The sequence below is a fragment of the Typopeltis vanoorti genome, chromosome 1 (assembly GCF_054136105.1).
Source record: "Typopeltis vanoorti isolate ZY-2024b chromosome 1, IOZ_Tvanoo_1.0, whole genome shotgun sequence".
NCBI lineage: Eukaryota > Metazoa > Arthropoda > Arachnida > Uropygi > Thelyphonidae > Typopeltis > Typopeltis vanoorti.
Genome location: NC_143549.1, coordinates 106,820,808 through 106,847,505, shown reverse-complemented (window position 1 = coordinate 106,847,505; position 26,698 = coordinate 106,820,808). Strand labels below are relative to the sequence as shown.

Sequence of the window (26,698 nt, the reverse complement as noted above, 5' to 3'; positions counted from 1 at the left end):
GCAATGTGAAAATTCAATAGTATTATTCAATAGCAATGTGAAATAACATTTATATTAGGAATGTTGCTTTTCTTTTGTTTAGTGCATTATTTTCATTTTTCCACACTCTTTAGTAACTGACTAGCCATTAATTTCCAAAGATAATTAATTAGATATTCTAGTTATATCTGGTTAACATTAGGCATGACTGGCCAACTAAAAAAAAAAAAAAAAAAAAATATATATATATATATATACGAGGGACGTCCAGAAAGTAAGTTCCATATTTTTTTTTACTGCAGCATTGCGATCGCAATGGTGGGCATGCATGTTGAGTTTGTTGATTCGTTAGCAAGGCATTGGTGCCATTTTCAGACATTCTCGCAGTGTGTATGCTTCTTGGTGTGGGTTTATAATGTCTAAGAAAATCGAATCACCTACCACATGTAAAATTAGTCAGTTATCTGTTTCTTGAATGCGAGGAACGTTAAAGCAGCTGAAATTCATCGGCAAATTATTGAGGTTTATGGAGAACACGCAATGAGTGATTCAATAGAATGAAGATGGGTAAGACTTTTTAATGAAGGAAGGACAGGTGTGCACAACTTGTCACCACCTTCAGCTGGGAACAATTCCATCATGTACCATATAGTCTTGACCTCACGCTAAGCAACTTTCACCTGCTCAAACATCTGAAATCTTTCCTTGGTGGCCAGCAGTTTCAAGACGACGATGAGGTCAAAGAAGCAGTCAATATGTGGTTTGCGTCACAGGTTCACAGAAGGTATACAACTCTTGGTGCTAAGTGCCTGAACAATGGCACAAATTATGTAGAAAAGTAGAATGAAAGATGTCTACTTTAATTTCCAAGAAAGCTTTTTTTGGAAGCATATATTTTTGTTTCTCTGACAGCCCATTGGAACTTACTTTCTGGACGTCCCTCATGTATATATATATATATATATATTCTTTACATTAAAACTTTTATCACTGTACTTTCATTAGAAGAATCAAGTAACTATTGGGTAATAAATAGAAAGATAAATGTATGTAAATGTTAGACTTTATGTAGATCTTAAACATAAAGAAATTTCTCTTAGGTTAATGTCAGATTTAAGTTTAAGTAGTGCATTTTACAGCTGGTAAACAAGCTTAAATTTATATAAAAGCAACTATGGTTAAATAGTTATATAGTATTAATAGTTATTATTGTTATTATTACACCCTCCATGAATTCAGAAGACTCATTCAACTGACAATATATTATCATACTGAATCTAAAAATCCTTACCACTCCCTCCATTAACAACATATTTTGGTAATGCATTCCATTCACTCACAATTCTCCATCTAAAAAACCTACTTCTCATACCCCCCCCCTTCTAATCCCCTCACTAACTTACACATCTCTATTAGATCATCTTTTTTCCTTCTATCTACCAAACTCAGTAATTCCCATTCCTTCAATGCCTCTCTCCGTAGCCAACATTGCAAAGTCTTGTCTTGGCCACTCATCTCTGGATCCTCTCCAATGTTTCACATCACAAAGATCTGCAGTCTTCTTTGCAACACTTGCAATATGCCTTTAAACCTCAGTCTACTGTCAACCATCACTCTCCAATTGCAAATTTCACACACTTCCAGTAGTATAGTGCCATCAATATAGTACACAGCCTTAAATTTCTACAATTATATAGTATTAATAATCTTACCGTTTCAGGGATAGCATGTAGCCGTAAAACAACTTTTGTAATAAATCCAAGTGTACCTTCTGATCCAACAAAGAGATTAGTAAGATTATAACCAGCAGATGATTTCCTACAGGAAAAAAAAAGGAGAGAGAGAAAAGCAGTTTAAAAAAATAGTAATAATAATACAGTGATTTCCCAATTATCCAACCTTGAATTGAACAAACCTTCCATTAACTGAACCTCAAATGCGTTAGTTTGTCACCATACCACCATGTACTGTACTGTACTGTACCTTCATTTATCCAAATCTTCAATTATCTGAGTGGCAAACTGCTCTCCCTTGGTCTAGATCAGGGGTCGCCAAACTTCTTTGACCGTCGACCCCTTCAAGAGTTTCTTGACTTTTTATCGACTCTCTCTATTTTACTATTATGTAATTATAATAGGAAAAGCAAAAAAAGACGCTTATGTGAGTTTTTAGATTGTTTATTTTATAGTTACAGTGTTTATTGTATGTAAAATATAGTATATATATTAGTATATTACTATTACTACTACTATTACTATCACTAGTAATATCACTGTTATTACTAGTGATATTAATAAACTACTGGTATTAATATCACTGGTATTACTACCAGTCCTGCTCAACTCTTCAACATAGAGAAGTTTAGTTCATGAATGAATAACGATTGAATTATAATATGTATGTTGATGAATTTTAGAACATTAACGCTCACTTGTATGTCGATGCGCAAAAATGAGACTGGGATTGAATACGTGTAAGTAAATAAGAATTGTGCCCGTGTTGCAATCTCGCTCCCGCCACGCCGGCCAGGCAGGAACCACACCGGTAAATACGTCATTTTGGCCTACTTGATTGGCCTCTAACTATTTTCATGACCTTGCTCCATTTAATGGGTCCTATTCATGTCACTGTTCCCACGATTCACTCTTAATTGTGTTGTCATTCAGGATGGAGGTAATCCAAGTTAACCAAATTAAATATTACCTGTACAATGATGTCTTATATTTTTCTATCAACCCCCAATCGACCTCTAACAATGTTATATCGACCCCTGGGGGTCGATATCAACCACTTTGGCGACCACTGGTCTAGATAAATGATGGATTACTGTTCATCCCCTTCTCAAACACTATAGTGATAATCAATAACCCACAATATTCATTAACTATCTCTCACTCAAGATATGTACTTATCCGTTCACTGAATGGAAGTCCTATCTTATTCCATTCTCACCATTGTAGTTTTCTTCGTTCATAAAATATTATAAATAATTAACCTAGTAACTAATCTTTAAATAAAAGGCATTGATGAGTTATTGATATTATATCACTGGCTCTGTGGTCCTTTATTTATATTTCTTTGTATTATTTATTTATTTATTTTATTTACTTATTTACTTGAAGATGAAAAGACACAAAACCCATAGCACATCAGGTTGTGTGTGGAAGATTAAGGGGAGAAAAAAGAATCTGCTGAAGAAAACCTTGTTTGGAATGAACGAGAAGGTCAAACTGCACAGTAAACGGATGTTGACAGGCAACAGCCCATGTTACCATTTTAGAAATGAAAGAATGATGCTGGCCAGTTCAGCAGAACATACACACTGTTCCATGAAAACATGTGCAAAGCATAAGGCAGAAACAGAACATCTGTGAAAGAGAGAGAGTGAATCTATCTGAGTGAGGGGGTCATTGATTAATTGGACTGGCCTCTTCAGGATAGCATCAAGTATTCTTATGGCAGTTTTTCATGCAACAATTTAAAATGTGAGAGTGGTATTCCAACACTGAATGAATTTAGAATTTGTAAAGTATCAGCAGGCCATGTTCCCACGATTCACTCTTAATTGTGTTGTCATTCAGGATGGAGGTAATCCATCAATTATACCAATTAAAATAAAAAAATACACCAATTTTTTAGAGACCGGAGAAATTATGGCAGAGATTGTTTGTGCTAGGAAAAGTTAAAGGTGTAAGTCGGTTGAAGAAGAGAAATGTGATAGTGTTTGTAGTCTGCATATATTATTAAAAGTAAAGAGAGGTAGAGTATGATCTTTCTTGTGAACTAGAAGAATGATAGGACACCGTGCCCTTCAAATGGAAAAGACTTGAAGATGAATTAGCCAATCTCATATGGAAGGTAGCAGAGTTTCCTTCAAAGAAATTCAAGTTTTTCATCACACATACAGACAAATCAGCCAGAGAACACACACACACACAACTTACAGATAAAAAATACTGCTGGCAGATGGCACTATGTCTTGATGGTGGTTAGAAATACTATGTGTAAATGAAGGATTAAGAAATGAAGAAGGTGAGTTGTGCAGAGTGCACTACCATGATGAGTAATTGGACTATTTGTAGGTGTTGGTTGCATAATAATAATTACACGATCCATGGAGTCGGCAGACTCATCGTAGGAGGTTCATTCAATTGACAACATATTCATCATATAGAATCTTAAACTCCTTAACTCTCCTTGCATTAACAACACATTCGGGAATGTGTTCCATTCACTGACCATTCTCCATGTAAAAAAAAAATCTACTCCTTACATCCCTCTTCACCACACCTTTACATAACTTCCAGGGTTGACCTCTGGTTCTTCTCCCCCTCTCACCTTCTACTCTTTTGATAATCCCCTCTGGATTAATCTGATAAAATAATCTCACTAATTTAAATGTCTCTATCATATCACCTATCTTCCTCCTATCCACCAAAAAAAGGAAGTAACTAAAAGAATGTCAGGACTCCGGAATCCATATCTCTTTAACCTTTCTCCGTAGTCAGCATTCCAAAGTCCTGACACTGTCTGTTGCCTCTGGGTCATGTCCAATGTCTCCACATCACATTGAAAACCAGATTTGAGCACAATAGTCCAAGTGTGGTTTGACCAGTGCTTTATACAGTGGCACAACCACTTCTTTATCCCTACATGTTAGAGTACTTCTTATCGTAGCAGCACTACTATGTGAAGCCTTTGCAACACCGCAATATGCCCTCTAAACTTCAGTCTACTGTCAACCACTACTCCCAAATCTCTAATCTCATCCACTTCCTGCAGTATGGCATCATTGATATAGTACACAGGCTTATATTTCTGCACTCCAAAATGCAATATCTTGCACTTACTGATATTAAAACTACAATCCCACTCCTTTGTCCAAGTAAAAGTCCATGCAAATCTTCCTGAAGGGAATTAAAACCAGCAGTGCTACATATAATTCTTGCCAACTTTGCATTATCAGTAAACAACTGAATATCCCCAGGCAATAGTCAATCAACATGATATATTGTTTGCAAACAAGCTAAACAGCAGAAGCCCAAGAACATAACCCATGGGCACACCACTGGCTACCCTCTTTTTTTTTGAGACACTGCTTCATCATACACAACCTGCTGGTATCGTTCAGAGAGAATCTCTGATCCATCTAACCAATATATTATCTATTACCATCCTCTGCAGCTTGTACACCAACTTATGTGGTAATCTATCAAATGTTTTTGCAAAGTCCAAGAATATCGCTGTATACGATTCACCCTTATCTAACACACTCGTTACCTTATCATAAAATGCAAGTAAATTGCTAAGACAGGACTTACCCTTTACAAATCCATGCTGACCATCATAAATAATGCTATGTCATTCAACCCCATTCTGTATTCTATTCTTTACCAATCTCTCCAACATCTTGACCATGACCACAGCTATACAGACTGGTCTATAGTTGGAGACTTCATCTTAGAACCAACTTGTGCAGTGTACTATTTTGCCTTCTTTCCACTCCTTAGGAATCCTACCCACTGCAAGACTTTCGTTAAATAACCAGGTCAAGGGCATAGTCAACTGTGGTGCACTTTCCTTAAGAATGCATGGTGATATGTCATCCATTCCAACAGCCTTAATTAATATCTAACCCAACCAACATCAGATACACCTCTTATTCTTTCACTTCCAATTATCATTATTATTTGACACCTCCAGGAAGGGCACCTGATCTACAACTCCATCTCCACCATTCAATCACCAGCTGACTGCAACTACACTAATGCCATCTACCGCTGACCACCACTGGTATTTCCACAGACACAAACATCCATGCCCACAGCAGGATTCGAACCCACAGCCTATTGGCTGGAGAGCGGGTACTCTATCCACTCGGCCAACCAGGTCAGCAAAATCACCAACTTTACAGGAGCACTAAATTTGCTGACAAACCACTATGTATCCTTGAACCAGTATTCCATATTATTCTCCTAATAAACTGTCTCTCTTCTATATATTGCACAGCATCATTTACATCAGTATGATATATGGTGATAAAGTGCTCGTTCAGTAATTCCACTATATCCTTTGCAGCCATTATTTTGCTGCCATGACTACCCACCAGTGTTAACCTGCCAAAATTATTTTTTCTCTTGCTTGCTATATAGTGGAAAAATTCCTTTCAATTAACTTTGGTCTGACCAGCCAATCTCCTCTCATACTGCGCCTTTTCTTTCTTTACCATGCTCATCACCACTAACTGTCTTATACCTCCATCATAACATTTTCTTTCCAGCACAGCTTGCTTGATTTCACTGTTTATCCATTTCACTCCTACTCTATTTACTCGCTTAATTCTTGGTATGCAGTTATATATTGCTTTTATCAGATGTGAGTTTCCATGCATTGTCAACATCTTTTGCATCAGCTCATCCACCCAACATACCGATGCTAGCTGACTACAGAGCTTCCTATAATCACCTGCTTTATACACTATCTGATCAAAAGTATCCAGACATCCCTATGTAATTCATAAACTGACACCTAGATGTCACTATGACCTCACTTACCAGTATAAAAGGAGGCACGGAGCTATGTGTTGTTCAGTGATAAGAAGTACAAGCAGAATGGGTAGGTCAAGGGAGCTCAGTGACTTAGAAAGTGGACTAGTTATTGGTTGCCACATCAGTAAGAAATCTGTCAGAGACATTTCAACCCTCCTCAAGTTGCCCAAGTCAACAGTTGGTGACGTGATTGTAAAGTGAAAACGTGAAGGAACAACCACAACAAAACCATAGTCGGGTAGGCCTCATTTAACCCTTTAACTGTTGATTTTATATTCTACTGACATTCTCCCATGTGCTGAATTAATTTTGCAAAAAATTTATAAATAAAATCAATTAAAATTCTTACTGAAGTATGAAGTCTGGACACCATCATACATTCTTGATATACACTTGTTCACTCACAAAAATGGCAATAATAGTGTTTTATAAAATTTGCATAATCAAGGGATGTCCACTTGATTATGCAAATCACACATATTAATTTGTGTAGAAAATAATCAAAATATATAAAGAGCACTATTATTTACAACACAGTTATTACTAAGCCTACCAAGTGCCAGGGTATGAAAATCATAAAAATTTAGCATGGAATGATATTTTTTCAATATAGGGCTGTACACAGAGTCCAAAATCACATTTGGTGCACGTATATTGGCTCTCATGATGCTTCTTCTGCTCAAGAGTGGTATTAGAACAGATATAACAAACTCGAGCTGCATTCTTCTTCTTCTCAGTAGAAGGTACAAGAGAAGGGAAATGCCTTTCTTTGAGAGGCAGTGGTTGATCTCCAGGCGATGGATGTCCTTTCAACCTCCCTGTTGTTCTGGGGATATGGTACTTTTGAATTATTTCCCTCTTAGGCATGAGTTGGTAGTCTGCTAAGTTTGTGTTTTTTCCAAATTTTACATTATAGAGACAGTGGGAATTTAGAGATGGTCATATCTAGAAGGTGGAAAAATAGTTTTTTGTAATAGCTAGAAAAATGTAAAGTTCTTGAGGGGTGGTGTTTTTCCACTGCTTTAGTCATGAAGATGGTGTAGATGGTCTATTATTTGTGGTGAAGGTATGAAACTTGTTTGTTTCATCAGCTATGTTGTCATTAGTTCTATGGTAAAAAATTGTTCAAAGATATCTAAAGCTGAAGAATCATCAGTGATATTACCTGTGATTATTCCTGAATTACTGCTATCAAATTTGTGTACACTTGGAGTAAATGCATCATCATGCCACTTGAACAATACATCTTCGGTACGCATTCACTTACGCACGTTCGCATCGAGACTTTTGTCACTATCTTGCTCGCTTGTAACACTTACATCACCAGCATCTTCTTCATCTGAAGTACACAATTCACTTAACTCAGATAATTATTCTCCCAACTCATTTGTTGTTCACAATTCATCAATTTGATCATCAGTAAGATAACGCAGATATTTACTGGTAGACACCATATTGTGACATCCCTGAAATCCCCATAGTTACGTGGTTTATGCATCGTGCTGCATATGATTAGTTGCATCAGTTCAAATTTTTCTCTTTAGATGTCATACAAGGACAGAAACCCAAGTCAAATAAACTTCAATTGGTTGTTGATGGAGGAACATCTGTTCCTCCATCAACATATGTTTGAATATCTTACGACGATTCTTTCCATACTAAAAAAATTGTCTGAATATGGGAAGCATGCCAACCATACATACATGGGCTCAGCAAAACAGGCATGTATTTCCGAGCCCGTAATAATAAGTTCTCAGCAGTTAAAGGGGTTATGACAGATAGGGACTGTTGAGCGTTGAAGATGGTGGTTTGTGGAAATCGCCAGACAGAGTGAAACAATCATCCAGGAGTTCCACAGCTATTAACTGTCCAGCTAGCACTATGACTGTGCATCGAGAGTTAAGAGGAATGGGATTCCATGGTTGAGCAGCTACCCATAAACCAAACATTTCTCCTATGCGCTGCCTGCAGTGGTGTAAAGAGTGATGCCACTGGACAGTGGACAACTGGAAACGTGTGATTGTAGTGATGAATCACACTTTACCTTGTGGCAGTCCAATGGAAGAGTCTGGGTGTGTGGCGAATGATTCCTGCAAGTGCGTGTAGTGGCAACAATGAAATTTGGAGGAGGTGGCGTTACAGTGTTGGGTGTTTTTCATGGAATGGACTTGGCCCTCTCATACTACACGGAAATCTAAATGTGGAAGGGTAAGGACATTTTGACCCATTGCATACTGTCTACAATAGAAGATCAATTCAACGATGACTATTGTCTGTATCAGCATGACAATGTAATCTGCCATAAAGCAAGGTCTGTGAGGGGAATGGTTTGTGGCCAATCACATACCAGAAATGGACTGGCCAACCCAGAGCTCTGACTTGAATCCCATAGAACACTTTGGGATGAATTAGAACACTGACTTTGCTCCAGACCCCAGCGACCCACATCACAAAAACTGCTCTGGCTACAGCTCTTCAGGAAGAATGGGCTGCACATTCCTCCAGAGATGTTCCGACAGCTGGTAGAAAGTCTCCCCGGCATGATTAGAATTGTCAGAGAAGTAAAGGGTGGGCCAACCCCGTATTAATGTCCACTACTGGAAAGTGTGTCAAAGGGAAAGTCTGATTACAGTTTCGAGTAGATGTCTGGATACTTTTGTTCAGATAGTGTACTTCCATGTGTATCCATTTTTGGCAGTAACCTTTTCTTGTTTCATCACTTCCCAAACAAGTACCTCATGATCATTGACACCAACTGATGGCAGTGTGAAAACTTCATTAACAACTACATCTTCTGAAGTTATCACCAAATGCAAAATATTAAAGCCTCTGGTTGCTTGAATCACATGCTGCTTAAGATACTTATCTCTCAGAAATTCCACAGACTTGCTCTCCTTGTTCCCATATGCTATCTCCTCCTCCATTCGATATTCCTGTAATTAAAGCCTCCCATCAGGATCACCATCTTTTTACATGCCCAACTCATTTGCCTAAAAATTTCATAATCAGTATCCTCTGGCCTATAACAGCATCCTATCAGATATACTAATCTGTTTATTTCAACTTGGCACCACACAGATTCAAACTCTGTGCATGCACCATCAATTTCCACACTGTGGACAAAATTCCTCTGTAATCATTAACAACACTCTCTCCCTCCTCTTTTGACATCTCTATCCTTTCGAAAAATTATATATCCTTCTATTTCTATTCCCAACATCACATCCTCCTCAGACAACCAAGTTTCATTTATTCCAATCATTTTTGCACATACTGACTCAATCAATGCAACAAACTAAGCTCTCTTGTTTTGAATACTCCTTACATTTGTGTACAAACATAACAATCCCTGTGTGTGTTTGAGGCCATTCTACCAGCACCAACATTTTCTATTCTAGCTGTTATACCACACCTTTCTCTTCAGTCTGACCACTCCCATTTCCCTGATCCTAACTCTGATTTCCATTCCTACCTGTCTCATCCTCACCTTTATGCATTCCATCATCTTGGGCTGCTGCACCCACATCTTCGACCTAATATCCATCTTTTTCCTGTCATATAATCCATTTATTTGTGCTATCCTGCTTCACAAGTAGACTATCATTTACTACATTAAGTTCTTGACTCTGTGTCTTCTCAGAAAACAATCATCATCATCATCATACGTATCAAGGATTTAGGCCAAGCATGGCCTGTTCCGGCCTTAGAAGTCATCGTTGAATCGTTTAAGAGAACGTCCTGGTTTTCTTTTTCCTAATGGTTTGTACTTTAAGGCTTGTTTTGGTAATCTTTCTGTTTTCATTCTTTGAACGTGTTCCATCCATTTATGTTTATATTTTTAATTTTTTCTATTACTGGTTCTTGGTTTAATTCTTTCATAATATCTTCGTTTCTTTTGTGATCAAATAGGGTATACTTTGTAGTTTTTCTCATAAACTTCATTTCTGCTGTTGTTAATCTTTGTTTGTCTTTTTGTTTTATTGTCCAGATTTCGCTTCCATACATTAAGACCGGTAAGGCTAATGTATTGTATACTTTTAGCCTGGTTTGTTTTTGAACTAGGTTTGGTTTAAATATAGAGTTAATTACACCTGTTATTTTTAAATATTTTGCAATTTTTACGTTTATATCTCTTTCATTTTCATATGTGATCATACATCCTAGGTAGTTAAATGAATTCACCTGTTCTAAGATCTTGTTATCTATTACTATTTTAGTTCTTGCTGGATCTTGTCCTTTAAAGGCCATAGTTTTTGATTTTTCTGTTGATATTATCATACCATAATCTTTGGATATCTCATTTAGATTTAAAATAGCTTTCTGTAAGTTATCTTCAGAATTTGTAATTATTATTTGGTCGTCTGCAAAGAGGAGAGTGTTTAAGTTAACTGTAGGTGAAAGTTTAATTCCTTGGTGTAAATTTTTACTCCATTTTATTATTATTTCATTTAAGTAGATATTAAAAAGAGTTGATGAGAGGGGACATCCCTGTCGGACCCCTTGGTTTATCTCTCTTGTATATGATAGCTCGTGATTTAATCTTATTTGTATTCGATTATTTTCATATATACTTGTGATAGCTTTTAGGATATTATTTGGTATTTGTCTTTCTTTTAATATGTTAAATAATATGTTTCTTTTAACTTTGTCAAATGCTTTTTCAAAGTCAGTAAATGCAATATGTTTTTCCAAATTATATTCTCTTCTTTTCTTTACTATTAATTTTAGGCAAAAGGCTGGGTCTATACATGATCGTCCTTTTCTAAATCCATTCTGTACCTCTAGAATAAAGTTTTTGGAATATTTCATTAGTTTGTTATTTAAGATTCTGCTATATATTTTGTAACAGGAATTTAGTATACTGATACCTCTATAGTTTTTAGGGTCATCTCTATTACCTTTCTTAAAGATAGGAATCACAATTGCTTTTTTCCATTCTATTGGGGGGATACCAGTTGAGTAAATTTTATTTAAAAATAATAAGAGTCTTTTTTTGAATCTTGTTCCTGCGTATTTATATAGTTCTGAACCTAGCTTATCTTCTCTAGGTGATTTTCCGTTTCTTGTTTCTTTCAGGCTGATTTCTAATTCTTCTTCAGTTATTTCCTTTTCATTTTCGTTAATTGTTTGCCAGTTGTCTTTTTTAAAATATTTGTCTGTCCACAGTTCTGTGTATTAATTTAGAAATTCTTCTAATTTTAAGTTTTCTTTGGTATCTGCATTTAGGTGTTTCAAAATCTTATATACATTGGGTCTTATTTTATATAAATCATGTTCTAAATTAGAAACAAATTTATTCCATGATTCTCTATGTCTTTTTCTGACTTCTCTTTTAGCTATGGCTCTTATTCTTTTATATTCTATTTCATCTTCTAATCTTTTACTGCTTAACCATTTGTGATAGGCTTCTTTTTTCTTATTAATTATTTCTTTGATTGTATCATCCCAGATCTTCAGTTTTTTTCTTTTATTGAATTTTTTGGTCTTTCCTAAGCTTTCATTTGCTGCTGCATTTAGTATCGTTTTTATATTAAGCCATTCTATTTCTATTTCTTCATTTTGTTTTATTTTATCTAGATATTGGCTAATTCTTTGTTCATATAGCCATTGTACATTTGTGTCATTCAATAGTCTAGTTTTATAAGTAAGTGGTTCAATTTTTCTTTCTGTTCTTGTTACTTGTAGCCATTTAGGTGGTAATCTTAATTTTATTTTAACAAGGAAGTGGTCACTGCTTATTTCATATCCTCTGTGAACTCTAACATCTAGTGAAAATTTTGATGTCTTTTCATTTAATATGAAGTAATCTAATATTGATTTCCATCCTCTTGCTGCCCAAGTATATTTATGTATGTCTTTATGTTTATAGAAGGAATTCATTATTTTTAGGTTATTATAAACTACAAAGTCAATCAATTTTTTACCATTTCTGTTTAGAGTGTGTTCTCCATGTATTCCTATATTATTATTAATTTTCGTGTTTCCAATTCTTGCATTTAAGTCTCCTGCTAAAATTATGTAGTCATTTTTATTTATTTTATTATATATGTTTTGTAGCTGATTATAAAAATCAATATTATCCTGTTCTCTTCCATCGTCTTGGGCATATAAACCAATTATTGTTAAATAGCCTCTATCTATTTTTATTCTAGCTTCTATTATTCTTTCATTCCATAATTTATAATGTTTTAACTGTTTTGAAAGGGAATTATGAAATCCAAATCATGATTCCTGCTTGTGCTCTTTGGTCTCTGTCGACTCCACTGTATATCACATTAAAATTTTCAGTTCTCATAGTTCCTTTTAATTTATTTTTTGTTTCAGTGATTACTGCTATTTTAAAATTTCTTTCATTTATAACTGGTCTAATTCTATTTCTTTATATGCTATTCCTCTTACATTCCAGTTTGCTATGTGTATTATATTTTGTCGTTTCCATTTTTGTTTTCCCTTTTCCATTCCAGAGTCATTTCCCATAGATTCAATCTGATTATCTTTTTCTGTCAGCTTACAAGTAGGATTATGTTCTCCATGTCAGGGGACTAGCCTGACGATGGAATAGTTCATTGGTAGGGCTGCTACCTTAAGGCTTCTGAACTAGCCTTCTTCCGAATTTAAACCCATAGGAGGAATAGGGTATATATTGAAAGGGAAAGAGTAGATTATAGAAGAAATATAGAAAACTTCTCAGAAAACAATAGATTTTCTAAATGTCCAACACCAAACCCATTCAAATGTAATCCATCAACATTAAACAATTCCAACTTACCTTCAAATTCACTCTTCAGATTTACAAATCGATTCTCCTTTGTCTCACACAACTCAGCCATCTTACTATTTATTATCTCTGCTCTCCTCAATTCACTACTGTCATATTTGGGTAGCACGCCTATGACTTTCATAACAACAACACTATTCTTCTTTACCTGCTGCAACAACTTCCTCAAGTCTCATCATTCTTCATTCATTCTTTTCTCATTCTTTTCATTCAACATTCTTTTCTCCCCAACTAAGTCATTTGTGCCCATGACTTATCTTTACTAAATAGTTGAACAGCATTGAGGTGAGAGCTTAAGGCTTAAGGAAAATCATGAATTTTTTAATGACAGTGCATTAATTAATGTTATCAAATAAATAAGAGGAATGGAGTGTACTGTCATCAAGCCATAGATGAGATTTGAAGATAGTGTGATTATTTATGTATAAGAAGAAGATAGTAAATGAAAGTGCACACAACCTGGGTACTTCAGCATCGGTGGGTAAATCTGATGACAGGATTTCCCCTGCATACCAACCAGAAAAGAAGCCAGTGACCTTAGTACAAAGAGTAGAAAGCAGCCCATAAAATGGTAGTTTGCTGACTAGACCTAGCAGATCTAGTCAAATGTCCTAGAACTGTTAAGAGTAATTATACAAGTTTTTTTCTAAAATTTTACATTTTATATTCTCTTGCATGTTAGGCCCAATGGCCTATCATGGCCAAATAACATGATTTAGGTAAAATCTAATTAATACTTTGGTAGGGAGGCCAGTTAAACCATATATATATATTATGATTGTCAATTATGTATGTTCTAGCTGGTGTTTGCCTGTTTTGCAAAATGAAATCCCTGAGTTTCTGGGAGGAAAAAACCTCACCACAACCATATGAGACTGGCTAATTCATCTTGAAAATCCCTGATGATAAAAGATTTCATGTCCTAGACAGGATTTAAACTAAGGTCTTTTTAACTAAAGGGCATTGTTAAAACTGATAAAAGTTGATTTAAAACAAAGTAGAGAAGTGAAAGAATAAAAAAGCATGAAAAATAAAATTGAAAGTACTTAAAATTGGAATTAAAAATTATAAAATGCATGTTTTACAATATATAATCTAAACCATTGTAAACAGAAAAAACAAAAGTTTAAATCATCTAGGGATCTCAGTGGGATACATGTTTAAATGAATGGTATCTAATGGAATTGCATGGATTGGCTGATAGACAGCAGATAGAATAATATGTTATTTTGCTAAATTGCCAAATACGTGAATATTTATAGTGATTGGGCTTGCTTTAATTATGAACAATTATGAATAACTGCAGTCCCTCAATATCAGCAATATGTTTCTTGAGCATGTGCTGCTATTGTTGAGTTATCTTTATTAGATCTTTTTTCAGTTGGGATTCAAGAAGAGTTATAACAGTTACTGTGTGGACAGTGTAGGCCTCTCACAATGAGTCATCAGACCACAGAGATTCCAGGCAAAAATAATGCCAAAATGCATTACTTTACACTTTCCCACATTAAACTGCATTCATTATTCTTTGCTCGCATGAGGAGTCTGGAAAGTTCTGATAAACACCTAGACAAAAATGATATTAAAGCAACGGATATAATCACAAGAAAGAACATACCAGTAGCAGAGTTATGAAAGGAACTTATGTTCTTATATTCTTGTATGTTCTTTCTTGTGGTTATATCAGTTGCTTTAATATCATTTTTGTTCTAGGTGTTTATCAGAACTTTCCAGATCTGCTTGTAAGCTATATTTAAATTGTTCTGTGAGCTCTCTATGCCACCTTGATTAACTATTCCACTAACCAATTTTGCATCATTAGAAAACAACTGAATATTTCCTTTCAAATCATTTCTATACCATTAATTTAAAAATTAAATAACAGTAGTCCAAGCATAACCATTTAGCATCCCAATCAACATCCACCTCTTGCAGCTCCTCTTTATCTATTATTATTATTATATAGGTGCCTCCATGGAGTCCGAAGACTCATCGCAGGAGACCCAAACTATTCGCACAATCTATCACACCTCTCCTTGAACCCATTAACAAACAAAGCACTTACAACTGACTCTGGCAACCCATTCCATTCATACCCAACTCTCCAAACTAAAAATACATTCTTCACACCCATACTAACCATGCCTTTATTCAATTTCCAGGAACGACCCCTTGTTCTGGCCTCTCCAGCCAAGTGATGAAACATTTCCCCTGCATCAATCCTATAAAACTCTTTAAGCAACTTAAATGTTTCTATCATATCCCCCTCTTTTTCTCCTATCAACCAACTTCTGCAATCCACACATCCTCAATCTATTCTCATAGGGAACATTCCACAGACTACTCACCATCTTCGTCACTTGCCTCTGAATCTTCTCCACTTCTTCCTCATCCTCAAGAAACCCAGGAGACCAGACCTGAGTACAATAATTAAGAAGTGGTTGTTCAAGGACTTATAAAGAGGAATAACAACTTCCTTATCTCTACTTCTTAGTGTGTGTGTTCTTCAATCTTATGAGCAACCTTTGTAGTATATCCTCTAAACTTCAACTCTATGTTTACAACTACCCCCCCCCAAATTCCTAACTTCATCTGTTTCCTGGAATACAGTTCCATCAACGTGATAGACAGCTTGTAATTTATACATCCCAAAATGTATAATTTTACATTTCTCAACATTAAATTGATACCCATTAACTCTTGCCCATACTGACAGCCTACTTAAATCATCCTACACGCTCTAAGCAATTGCCTTGATTAACTATTACTCTATCTAATTTTGCATCATCAGCAAACAACTGAATATCTCCTTTCAGTTATTTTCTATATCATTTATGTACAAATTAAACAGCGATGGTTCCAGCACTTAACCTTGCAGCACACCACTGGTCACTTTTTTTTGCCTCAATTCTGCCTCTCCATATACCACTTTTTGATACCTGTCCAGCAGCCACCCTCTTATCCACTTGACCAGTGTCATATCCATCCCTATTTGTTCTTGGGAAGAACTGGGCTTTAGTTAACCTCATCCCTCCTGTTATTCTGAGATCTTGCTTTGGGAAACAATCAGTAGTACTCTTCAATATAGTATCCCAATTCTCTTTGCACCCTGTCATATGCCTTTTTCAGATCTATGACACTTAAATACAGATTCTTGTTATATTCCCACTATTTCTCAACTGTATTTGCCAAACCAAGCTTGTTCTCCAAGTTTCTTTTCCAGAATTTTTCTTAGCCTCTTCTCAAGAAAATTTTTGCATAAATCTTACCTGGAACACTCAGTAGAGAAATTCCACTGTAAATTTTACATTCCATTTTATTTCCCTTTTTACAGCAGGTACTATGAGAGATCTACTCCGATCATCTGGAATTCAACTTTCTGACCATGCCTTCTGAATTATGCAGTGCAGCCACTGTAAAACTTTCATATCTCCATATTTGGGCATTTCTGAACAAATATCATCTATCCCAGCTGCCTCTTTCCATATTTCAGTTTTTTGATAGATTTTCTACCTCAAGTATTGATTCCTGACTATGTATTCCTGAATGCATTCAATCTTGAATGTTTTCTACCACTGTTCTGTCACGTGTTTCAATTGTTGTCACTTGTTTTGACTTCTAGAATATCTTCATCACCAGTTTTTCTTATCACCTTTATAATTTTTGATCCCTTTTACAGTACAATTTCCTTCATTTCTGAACTTTTACAGTAACCTCCAGAACATTTTGCCACCTTCCTGATATTTTCAAGAATATTTTCAGCCAAAAGGCAGTGGGTTCGAATCCTGCCATGGGCATGGATCTTTGTGATTGTTGGCGAAAAAACTAGTGGTGGTGTAGATCAGCATTTCCCAAGTTTTTCCTATGACGGAACACTTCACAAATACTGAAATTTTAATGGAACACCTTGGTTAGAGTCGAGTATAATCGGTTTCGTATTACAGGCTGTATTGCATCGCATTGATCTTGCTTGTGACCGCAAGTTTTCTAGAATAGATACCTCCATACTTTACTCGTGCTCGGAGGTGTTGACAATGGCAGGCAGCTGTCAGCTGAGTCAAGACCATCGTGCGTTGGCCTTAATAGCACAATCCACATGCAAAATGAGGATCACCTGATTTTCAAACATGTTTGAACTTGTCGCAGCATTTAAAAACCATTCCAGGCTCATATTAATTTTGATAATTTTTTTCATGGAATACTTATTCGCTTTCTGCGGAACACAGGTGTTCCACAGAACACAATTTAGGACACCCTGGTGTAGATGATGATGATGATGGTAGTTGCAGTTTGTTGTAGTTGGTGGATTGAGTAGTGGAGATAGAGAGTTGTAGAGTAGGTGCCTTCCCTCAACGAGCCTTTGGACTCCCTAGAGGTGTAACATGATAATAATAATATTTTAAGAATATCTTCTATGGTCTTACCAAAGTCTTCTCATGATTTTTCAAGATTGCTAGTTGAAACAACAAGTGACAGAACAGTGGTAGAAAATATTCAAGATGAATGCAATCAGAAATGCTTATCAATACTTCAGGTAGAAAATTCCATCAAAAAACTGTGGAAAGGGGAAGCTGATATTTGATTAGAAAAAGATGATATTTGATTAGAAATGCTCAAATATGAAGCTCTGAAAGCTTTTATAGTGGCTGTACTGCATAATTCAGAATGCATGGTTAGAAGATCAAAGTATGGATGACTGGAGTAGAGCTCCCATGTAGAACTGGAAAAGGCATATGACTAGGTGCCAAGAAAAAAAGTTGTTCAAAATAACACAATTATATCTTATAATAGGACATTATATCGAGAAATACAACTCATAATTGCAGAATTTTGAAAAGTTTTTCTTTGGCACCTTATCATGTCTTTTCCAATTCAAACTACTGTCTATATTTAAGTTTTAAGTCAGCAGTTAGAATTGAAGGAGATACAGAAGATGGTTTGATGTAAAATTGGTATAAGACAAGAGTACACACTATGTCTGCTATTATTTATCATTATCAATCACATTATAAAGTACATTAAATATGATATCAAATTGGATATGTTCATTCTCACCTCTTTATGCACTGAATGAAAAGTTTACATTATTACTAAATTCCAATAGACAATTTTCCTGTAAAATTGAGATGATGCTATACTCCTAAAACTGCAGATAATGTTATACTCCTAAGAAAATATTAAAAATCTACAGGATTTTAACTAAATTGAATAACTGCTTTATCAATTTCACATTGTCAACAATAAAAAGAGACTATGAGAACAGGCTGGAACACTGAAAACATCAGCTGCATCCTGAATGGAGAACTTACAGAACAAGTAAATCTTTATAAGATGAAGATTCAGGGATGGTTTCAATAAAAATAACAGATTCAAAGGACCCAGATGATGGGATGAGGGATTGTAGGAAGGAATAAAAAAAAGTGTGTGTGGGGGGGAGAACCAAAGAAAAGCTGCTATGTTTATACACCTATTTTTATTAGTCTATTATGAATAAGAATGAGGAATAAATAAGGGGGGGTGAAGATCTTGTGATCTTGATACACTAAGTCAATCCACAAATCATTCGTGACAATAAGAAGTTGTTAACAGAGGATGATGTACTCATGGGAATAGAATATGATGATTATAGCATTTTTCAAAAAAGGTAAAAGAGAAGGTAGAATATTACTTATGATTTCAAAAGAACTGTGTATCCTCCATATGAAACTTGAGAAAGCAGTAGTGATAATGGCTTTGAAGATATTTGGTGTGAGGTTGAGGTAAGCACAAATTATAGATAGTGGGTTGCTGCTTCCAATCAGAAAATGTAGAGAGAGAGATGATAGTGAAATGTTTAGACAGGAATGAAAGGAGGGTGATAATAATGAGAAACTAACTATGGCAGCACTGATTAGAAACAGGAAATAATATGTGTGTGAGTAGTAAGACTGAATTCTTTGAGCTATTTAGGGACATCTACCTTATGCAGCACACAGTTGAAGCAACACTTGGGATATAAGTGTTATATTTAATATTACTGGGGAATGTAATCAAGTGGGTTTTGAGGTGGGGGGGAGGCAAGGTAGGAACAAGCTTCCTGGTACAAAAATGTGGAATTACAGAGCAAGGGAATATGATAAATTAAGGAAACAGATTAGTGATGTGCATTGGCTTGATCAATTGAAGGGGAGAGAAAGAAGTAGTACCTAGGACTAGGCATGGAATAAGTTACTTACGTCACAGATTGTATTCCTAAAGTTAAGAGGATAAAGTAGGTGCGAAATCCCTCTTTATAAGCCTATGATTTGGCTGAATCTGTTACTGTGTACAGGTTTGGTCAAATGGGTTTCATGGGGATTAGGCGGTGGCATACAGGATTCAAAGACAAGTGACCAAGATCATGACAGGTCTGTGGAATGCTACCTATGAGGACAGGTTGAAGGTGTGTGGGTTGAACAACTAAGTCAAGGGCACTGCCAACTCTTTCATGCATTCTTGTAACATACATGGTTATATTCTATCCCTAGTTCTCTCTCTCTCTCTCAGTTCATCACATATTGAAAAATGAAAAATTTCTTTTCATCAGTATTATAGAATCCCTTTAATACCTTATAACTTTCTATTGTGTTACCTCTTTTCTGCCTGTTTAGTTCTATTATGTTTCACTCTTTTCTGTCTGTGAACTAAACAGGCAGAAAAGAGGTAACATAATAGAAAGTTATAAGGTATTAAAGAGATTCTATAATACTGATGAAAAGAAATTTTTCAATATGTGATGAACAGAGAGAGAGAGAGAGCTAGGAATCATACATGAAAGTAGTAAAGAGTGTGGAGAGAGTTGGCAAGTGGAATGGATTGTCAGAAGTAGTTCTGAGTGTCCTGAGAGTGAATGAGTTTAAGGAGAATTATGATGGGTACTGTGTATATAAAAGTTAGTATGGGCCTCCCATGATAAGTCTTCTGACTCCATGGAGATACCCATATAATAATAAATGAATGAAATGCTTGAAGGATGATAGTTATTTTGGTCTAAGAGTGTTCAAACCTTCCATGTTGAGTCTTTGGACGCCATCCGTGCAAGCTTGGAACTAATAATATTCTTGTTTCTTTTAATAGAAAAGTAACAAGAATAGTTTCATTAGGCATGTTATTCAAATCAGCTCCTTGAGTATCTTGCCATGTTATGTAAGCACCTATTCGAATTTTCCTTTCATTACCTTATTCGTGTAAGAGACTAAATTACTCAAATCAGCCTCTTAAGTATACATCAGTAAATTGGCATAATGCTAATTCACCTGGATCTCAGTAACTAATGCTATTCACTCTCAGATACATTTACACCATAAGCATGGTGGCAGAAATGAAACTGAGGGAAGACCAGGTTCAAAGTAAACAGTTTCAAACAGAATTATTAGTTTGTGATATATTCACATTAACTGCAAAGGACAATCAGTACCTTAAAATTTCAAATATCCACTGCTTAGAAGAAAATAAAGGCACACTTATACTGTCTTCTGCAATAAGCTGAATAGATTAATATTATTATTTATCATAATCCTAAGACCTCGTGGAGTCAAAAGACTCATCTAGGTGGTCCCTTTGTTATACACACACAGCTCATCACTTGTCTTATTCAAATTTTCTACAGATACCACACTCTCAGGCAAGGCATTCCAAATTATTCACAACTCTGCATGCAAAAAAAAAAAACCTGCTTCTCACTCCCTTAATCACACACTTACCTATTTACTAAAACATGACCTCCCTTTATAGCAAATCCATGCTATCTATCGAATATGAGGGTGGTCTGAAAAGTTCTTGGCCTCGACCATAGATATAGCAACACTATCGTCAAGATTTTTTTTTTTTCTAAGTTGGTATGTCTGTCATAAGCATTCATGTGAAACTGCAAGTCATTCCATCAAGTAGTTCAATTTATACAGCTGTCTGAAGCAAATGTATTGTCTGTATCCCTTGAAATGAATAAAATTGAGTATCGTGCAGTTATAAAATTCTTTGTAAAAGAAGGTTTAACGCCAAAAGAAATTCATTCAAAGTTCATAAAAGTTTATGGGCACTCTTTTTCATTTTCAACAATTAAGAAATGGGCTGCCAAGTTTAAACGTTTAAACAGCCTTGAAGATGATCCACGCGAATGACATCCAAAAAGTGTAACAACACCAGAAATCACTGATCCGGTGCATGATATGGTATTGGATAACTGACAAGTCAGAGTGTGTGTGTGTGTGAAATTACTGAGACTATAGGCTTTTCAAAAGGACATGTAGGATGTATTTTGCATGAAGAATTGCAAATACAAAAGGTTTGCGCAAGATGGGTGCCATGCTCGCTCACTGCAGATCAAAAACACACTCGCATGAAAATCTCTGAACAGTGCTTGGAGCATTTTAACAAAAATAAAACTGATTTTGTGCATTGATTTATACTATGGATGAGACTTGTATGAGATTCACATTACACACCAGAATCCAAACAGCAATCAAAACGGTGGACAGAAGCTGGTTGTTCAGTGCCAAAGAAAACAAAGTTGGTTCCATCAGCAGGAAAGGTCATGGCATCAGTCTTTTGGGATGCTAAAGGAATGTTTTTATTAATTATCTTGAAAAGGGCAAAACAATAACCAAGGAATATTATTCCAATCTTTTAACCAGACTAGACAAAAAAATTTGTAAGAAAAGACCCGGTCTGAGAAATAAAAAATTCTGTGAATGTGTCTTCTGCGAATTCGCAGAAGACACAAACCTAAGGAGACGCGGTGACCTGGATGAACTAGCGGGAAAGGAAGATGAGTGTCGGGCGAAGATTCGTAAGAGAAAAGAGGGCACTAAAGGTATTCTGATAAAAAGAGTTTGCCCCCCCTTGCAGAAGGCTTTTTGATCGTTGTATTTTTGCCCTTGCTTGTGTCTTGATCGTTTGGATTATTGACCTGCTCTTCTCAGACGAGCAGTTCTATCTCACCTCGTGATGGATCCAGGATAGCCAGTAGGTGTTCAATATCAGCATCCGTAGTTCCCGTATATGTGATTGCTGGGACAGCGATGTGGAATAGGACAACTGGCAACAGAACCAGACCAGCGTCGACAGATCACCAGCATTGCTGAAAGGGCAGACAAGACGAACACCATATATGATCAAGTGCGTAAAGGGTACTTCTACGATGTTCCAGATCCAGTTTCAAGGAAGGAGAACCTACCACTGTATGTAGAATGTGGACTATTTTGGTAAAGTAATGTTTTATTCACCTTTATGTTAAAAGAGAAGCATGCTGTGAAATAAGTGTGAATTGCAATTAAGTATTAAGTGTCAACAAACATTCCAGTAAGGAACTTTAGGTGATTAGCGTTAACTGCAAAGGTTTAGCTCTATTGGTAACTTTGTCTCAGATTGTGAATTAGGTAGAGTGTGATAATCATGATCTGCAACTTTTAACATAGCTTGATAGGATAAATTGGGAAGATTAGAATTTTGATAAATGTATTGTGTACAGTCAAATGAGTGGGGTCTTAAAGGGAGCTTATGTTAGATTTCCAATTAAGTTCTAAATATCAATAATAGCTCCTCACCTGAGTATGACCTTAATCTAATAGTGAGAATGAATGTAACTATGTACAATTTAGTGATCTTAATAAAATGTCCTTTATGTTTTAACCTAAGAATAGCCTGTGCCTGAATTCAGCTCATCACCCATAAAATTCGGAACCTAATGCAGAGTATATTTGAATATATAGGCCACAATTGCAAGCATCACTGAATATAATTAGTTTAGATAATTAGGTGCTGAAGGATAAGTGTAAGGATAATCACCTCTGTATAATTTCTGAGAGAAGTTCCCTGGTTAAGGATTCCTCCTAACCTAAGGATACTGACTGGCGCAGCGGAACAAATAAATTTGCCAGTATCTGACGGGGAAACAACTCCAGACAGTAATTACAAAAGATTTGTCTCCAACAAGGAGATAGGCCCTTTGTTCCGAGAGTTCAATACACGTGGTTACTCTTAGTATTTGGCCAAGTAGATGGATAGCCTTCTGAGTCTAGCACCATAGCTTGTGTTAAGATAGGATTTTCAGGGTAGTCAGTCTAAGTCAGAATTAAAGTAAATCGATTAACACAAGGAAGAGATATTAATAGATAAATAAATAAATACGATAAAAAAGAAAAAACAACAATATAACACTGGTCAGCATTTTTCTTCGAATCAAAGGTGATTGCAGCTGTAGAGTGGTATTTTGCAGAACTTACTGAGAACCACTACAGGGACGGGATAATGGTGCTGGAACATCGCTGGAATGAATGTATTAGTATTAAGGGAGATTATGTTGAAAAATAAAATAATTTTGAAATTGTAAATTCGTTTTTTCATTGTTAGGCCAAGAACTTTTCAGACTGCCTTCGTATAATGCCATTGTTGTCAACCCAATTCTGGATCTTGATTCTCACCAGTCTCTCCAACACTTGAACCACAACACCTGACACACAGATTGACCTGTAATTTGATGCTTGAGTTCTGTCACCTCCCTTATGAAGTGGCACAATCTTACCTTCCTCCACTCCTTTGGAACTAGACCCAATGCAAGACTCATATTAAACAAATATGTCAAAGCAGATGCCAACTCCCTGCACATTCCTTCAAAATAAGTGGTGATATATTATCAAGTACCACTGCCTTATTAACATTAAGTTTGCTCAATTCCCCCATATATTTCTGGCTCAGTTATAGTCAGTCTCTCTCCTCACCATCCACTGTTCTCAAACTCTCCATGATGTCACATTCACAAGGTGCAAAGAACACTTACCTTTTTCTGTTGATATTTGTTATCTGGTACACACTTTCTCTCTCTCTCTCTCTCTCTCTAGCATAACGAACATCACACAGTATGTTGAGTGACCTGATGCTGATGGATAAATCACTCACTCGTGAGCAGGGGACTGTTGGATGTGTAGATTCAACTGGGTTAGTAATTTACAGTTTGGTAACTGCAGAATATGAAGACATTTCTAAAATGTCCCTCTTCCTTGGTACATGAAGGCAACCGATTTTCAAGTGCCTTTCTAAACCAGGAATATTTCTGCATATAATTTCTCAACAACTGTCACATTCTTGTGGTCTTTGCATTCATTTAAAACATTCAATGATTACATACATTTCATTCATTTAATAGGCATGATGAAAATTATCAAGCTTATCAGTAATAAGCTTTAGCCTCATGACACAGGACAAAACATTATTTTACTACTTTCTCCCATCTCTTCTCCTTCACTGTATTGCAATCCTTCCAAAGGGTATGCTTTTTTCATCTTGTGATATACATGCCATGTTGCTGTTTCACCTGGGTGCACTTATCTACCTCCTCTCACATAATGTGCCCTTATTTTTTACTTGCACATGCTTTGGACAAGGACATACTTATCTATACTTACCTAAATCTATTTAACTGAAAACTAAATCTCTGAAATTACATAGGTTCACTCATAATATTTTATATTAGTTAATTCTTAAAGTAGCTCATGACAATAAATTCCACTGCTTGCTTATAAGAGAACACTTGAAGTGGCTTTAAAAGTTCCATGTTTGTTTCTAGAACAGGGTTTCCAGGCTCATCCATGGTACTAATGTACTATAGGTTTACAACCTTTTATGGGTAGGATACACATAAAAAGAAATAATAATAGTACATTAGTACTATAGATAGGCTAAAGATTAGTGAGGAGTGAGTTTTTTGCACATAAGGTAGTAGAAGAGTGGAATGTGTTGAATGGTGAATGAATTTAAAGTGGCATATATTATAACAGTTATACAATAATCTGCTGTTCAGCTGACATTCAAAACAATGACCCTTCGATTATCCCATCCTTGCTTCTGGTAAAACACCATATAACTGTACCTCAATTATCCAACCCTTCAATTATCAGAACTTGCTGTTCTCTGATAACTGAAGGGTTGGAGAAACAGTAGATTACTGTATAATCATCTGTGATGATCTTGACTAATTAGAAATCTAGTTGTAATCATAAAAACATACCTTGCTCTTCTATTCTTTCCAGCAGTATATAACACTGTGCCATCTGCCAAAACAACTTCCATGTTCAAAATATTTTCTTTCATTGTTCCATATCTTACTGCATTGGTGCCAGAAGCACTGGTTGATGCCATACCACCCAGTGAAGCATCTGCCCCAGGATCTACAGAAAAACATTTATTAGTGTATTAATTAAAAGCAAAGTAGTTACTTCATAATACTATTTTAAAGTGCAGTGTAACTAAAGCATTCCCATATGGGTAGTGGTCCTTCCCATATGGGAAGGACCACTACCCAGACTGGTTTTGACCTTTATTTAGGTTGCATCAGTGGGAGCCAGACTCAGAAAAAATAGCTGCATTAGTCAGAAGTCATTAGTTTCTATATACAAGTATCCTAATCATGAAGAAACTTATGTGCAAACTTTGTTTACTTACACTTGATGAAGGATTAAACTAGAATATGATTTCTTGGCATTTTTAATTTAATTTATAGCCAAGTGAAGAAAAAAAAGAAAAAAAAAAACTCTACAACTTGCTCTAATTCAGAGTAGTTTAATAATAAGGTGTGACACCTTTTCATTATTTGTATATGATATATATATATATATATAGGACCTCTGTATTACTTCAACCTTGGTATCTCTTCTGGATCTGGCTCCCACATCAATAAAGGTGGAAAAGAATTTATAAGAACCAGGTTACACAATTGCTTCTTAACATATTGAAAACTTCATCAGGTTCATCCAAAATCTAGAAGTTAAAGACTTACCAGTGATATTTTACTAATCATATAATCTCTCCTCTGTTATCTTATTAAATGTACATGGAACAGGCCAGTTAAATGAAAAGCTGTATGGAAACCTATGCTATGTCATAATATCAAGCTTTTGTTTCTCTTAGAGATATACTTCTACAGATATAAAAACAAATAGATATCCACTTCTGAGGCCTGTGTAGCTCAGTGGAAGTGACACTTGCATCCTCTGTGCTTGGCCACACGAAGATAGACTTATAAGTTCGAGTCAAGTCGCTGACTAGAGGAATTTTTTCAAAGCCTTTCTTTGACTGGTTCCCGAATTATCGATCTCTGGCATGAGAAAGCGGGTTTTTTCTCCCGGAAACTCATAGTTTTTTCATCTTGTAAACTCAAAAAAATCGACCGTAGAACCCACATTATTTCAGACAGTAACACGAAGATAGACTTATAAGTTCGAGTCAAGTCGCTGACTGGAGGAATTTTTTCAAAGCCTTTCTTTGACTAGTTCCCGAATTATCGATCTCTGGCATGAGAAAGCGGATTTTTTCTCCCGGAAACTCGAGTTTTTTCATCTTGTAAACTCAAGAAAATCGACCGTAGAACCCACATTATTTC

At 35.8% G+C, this 26,698-nt stretch overlaps 1 protein-coding gene across 4 annotated transcripts in view; it reads right to left on the bottom strand.

Annotated features, from left to right (window-relative positions):
- Positions 1–26,698, bottom strand: part of LOC150110292 (D-lactate dehydrogenase, mitochondrial-like) — a 238,681-nt gene that overhangs the window by 123,923 nt on the left and 88,060 nt on the right. For all 4 annotated transcript variants that reach the window (XM_090398790.1, XM_090398781.1, XM_090398799.1 and 1 more), the window contains exons 5-6: positions 25,328–25,487; positions 1,692–1,797 (exon numbers count right to left, since the gene is read on the bottom strand). In XM_090398790.1, the coding sequence (XP_090254916.1) occupies positions 1,692–1,797; positions 25,328–25,487 (266 nt within the window). The remainder of the gene's footprint in view (positions 1–1,691; positions 1,798–25,327; positions 25,488–26,698) is intronic.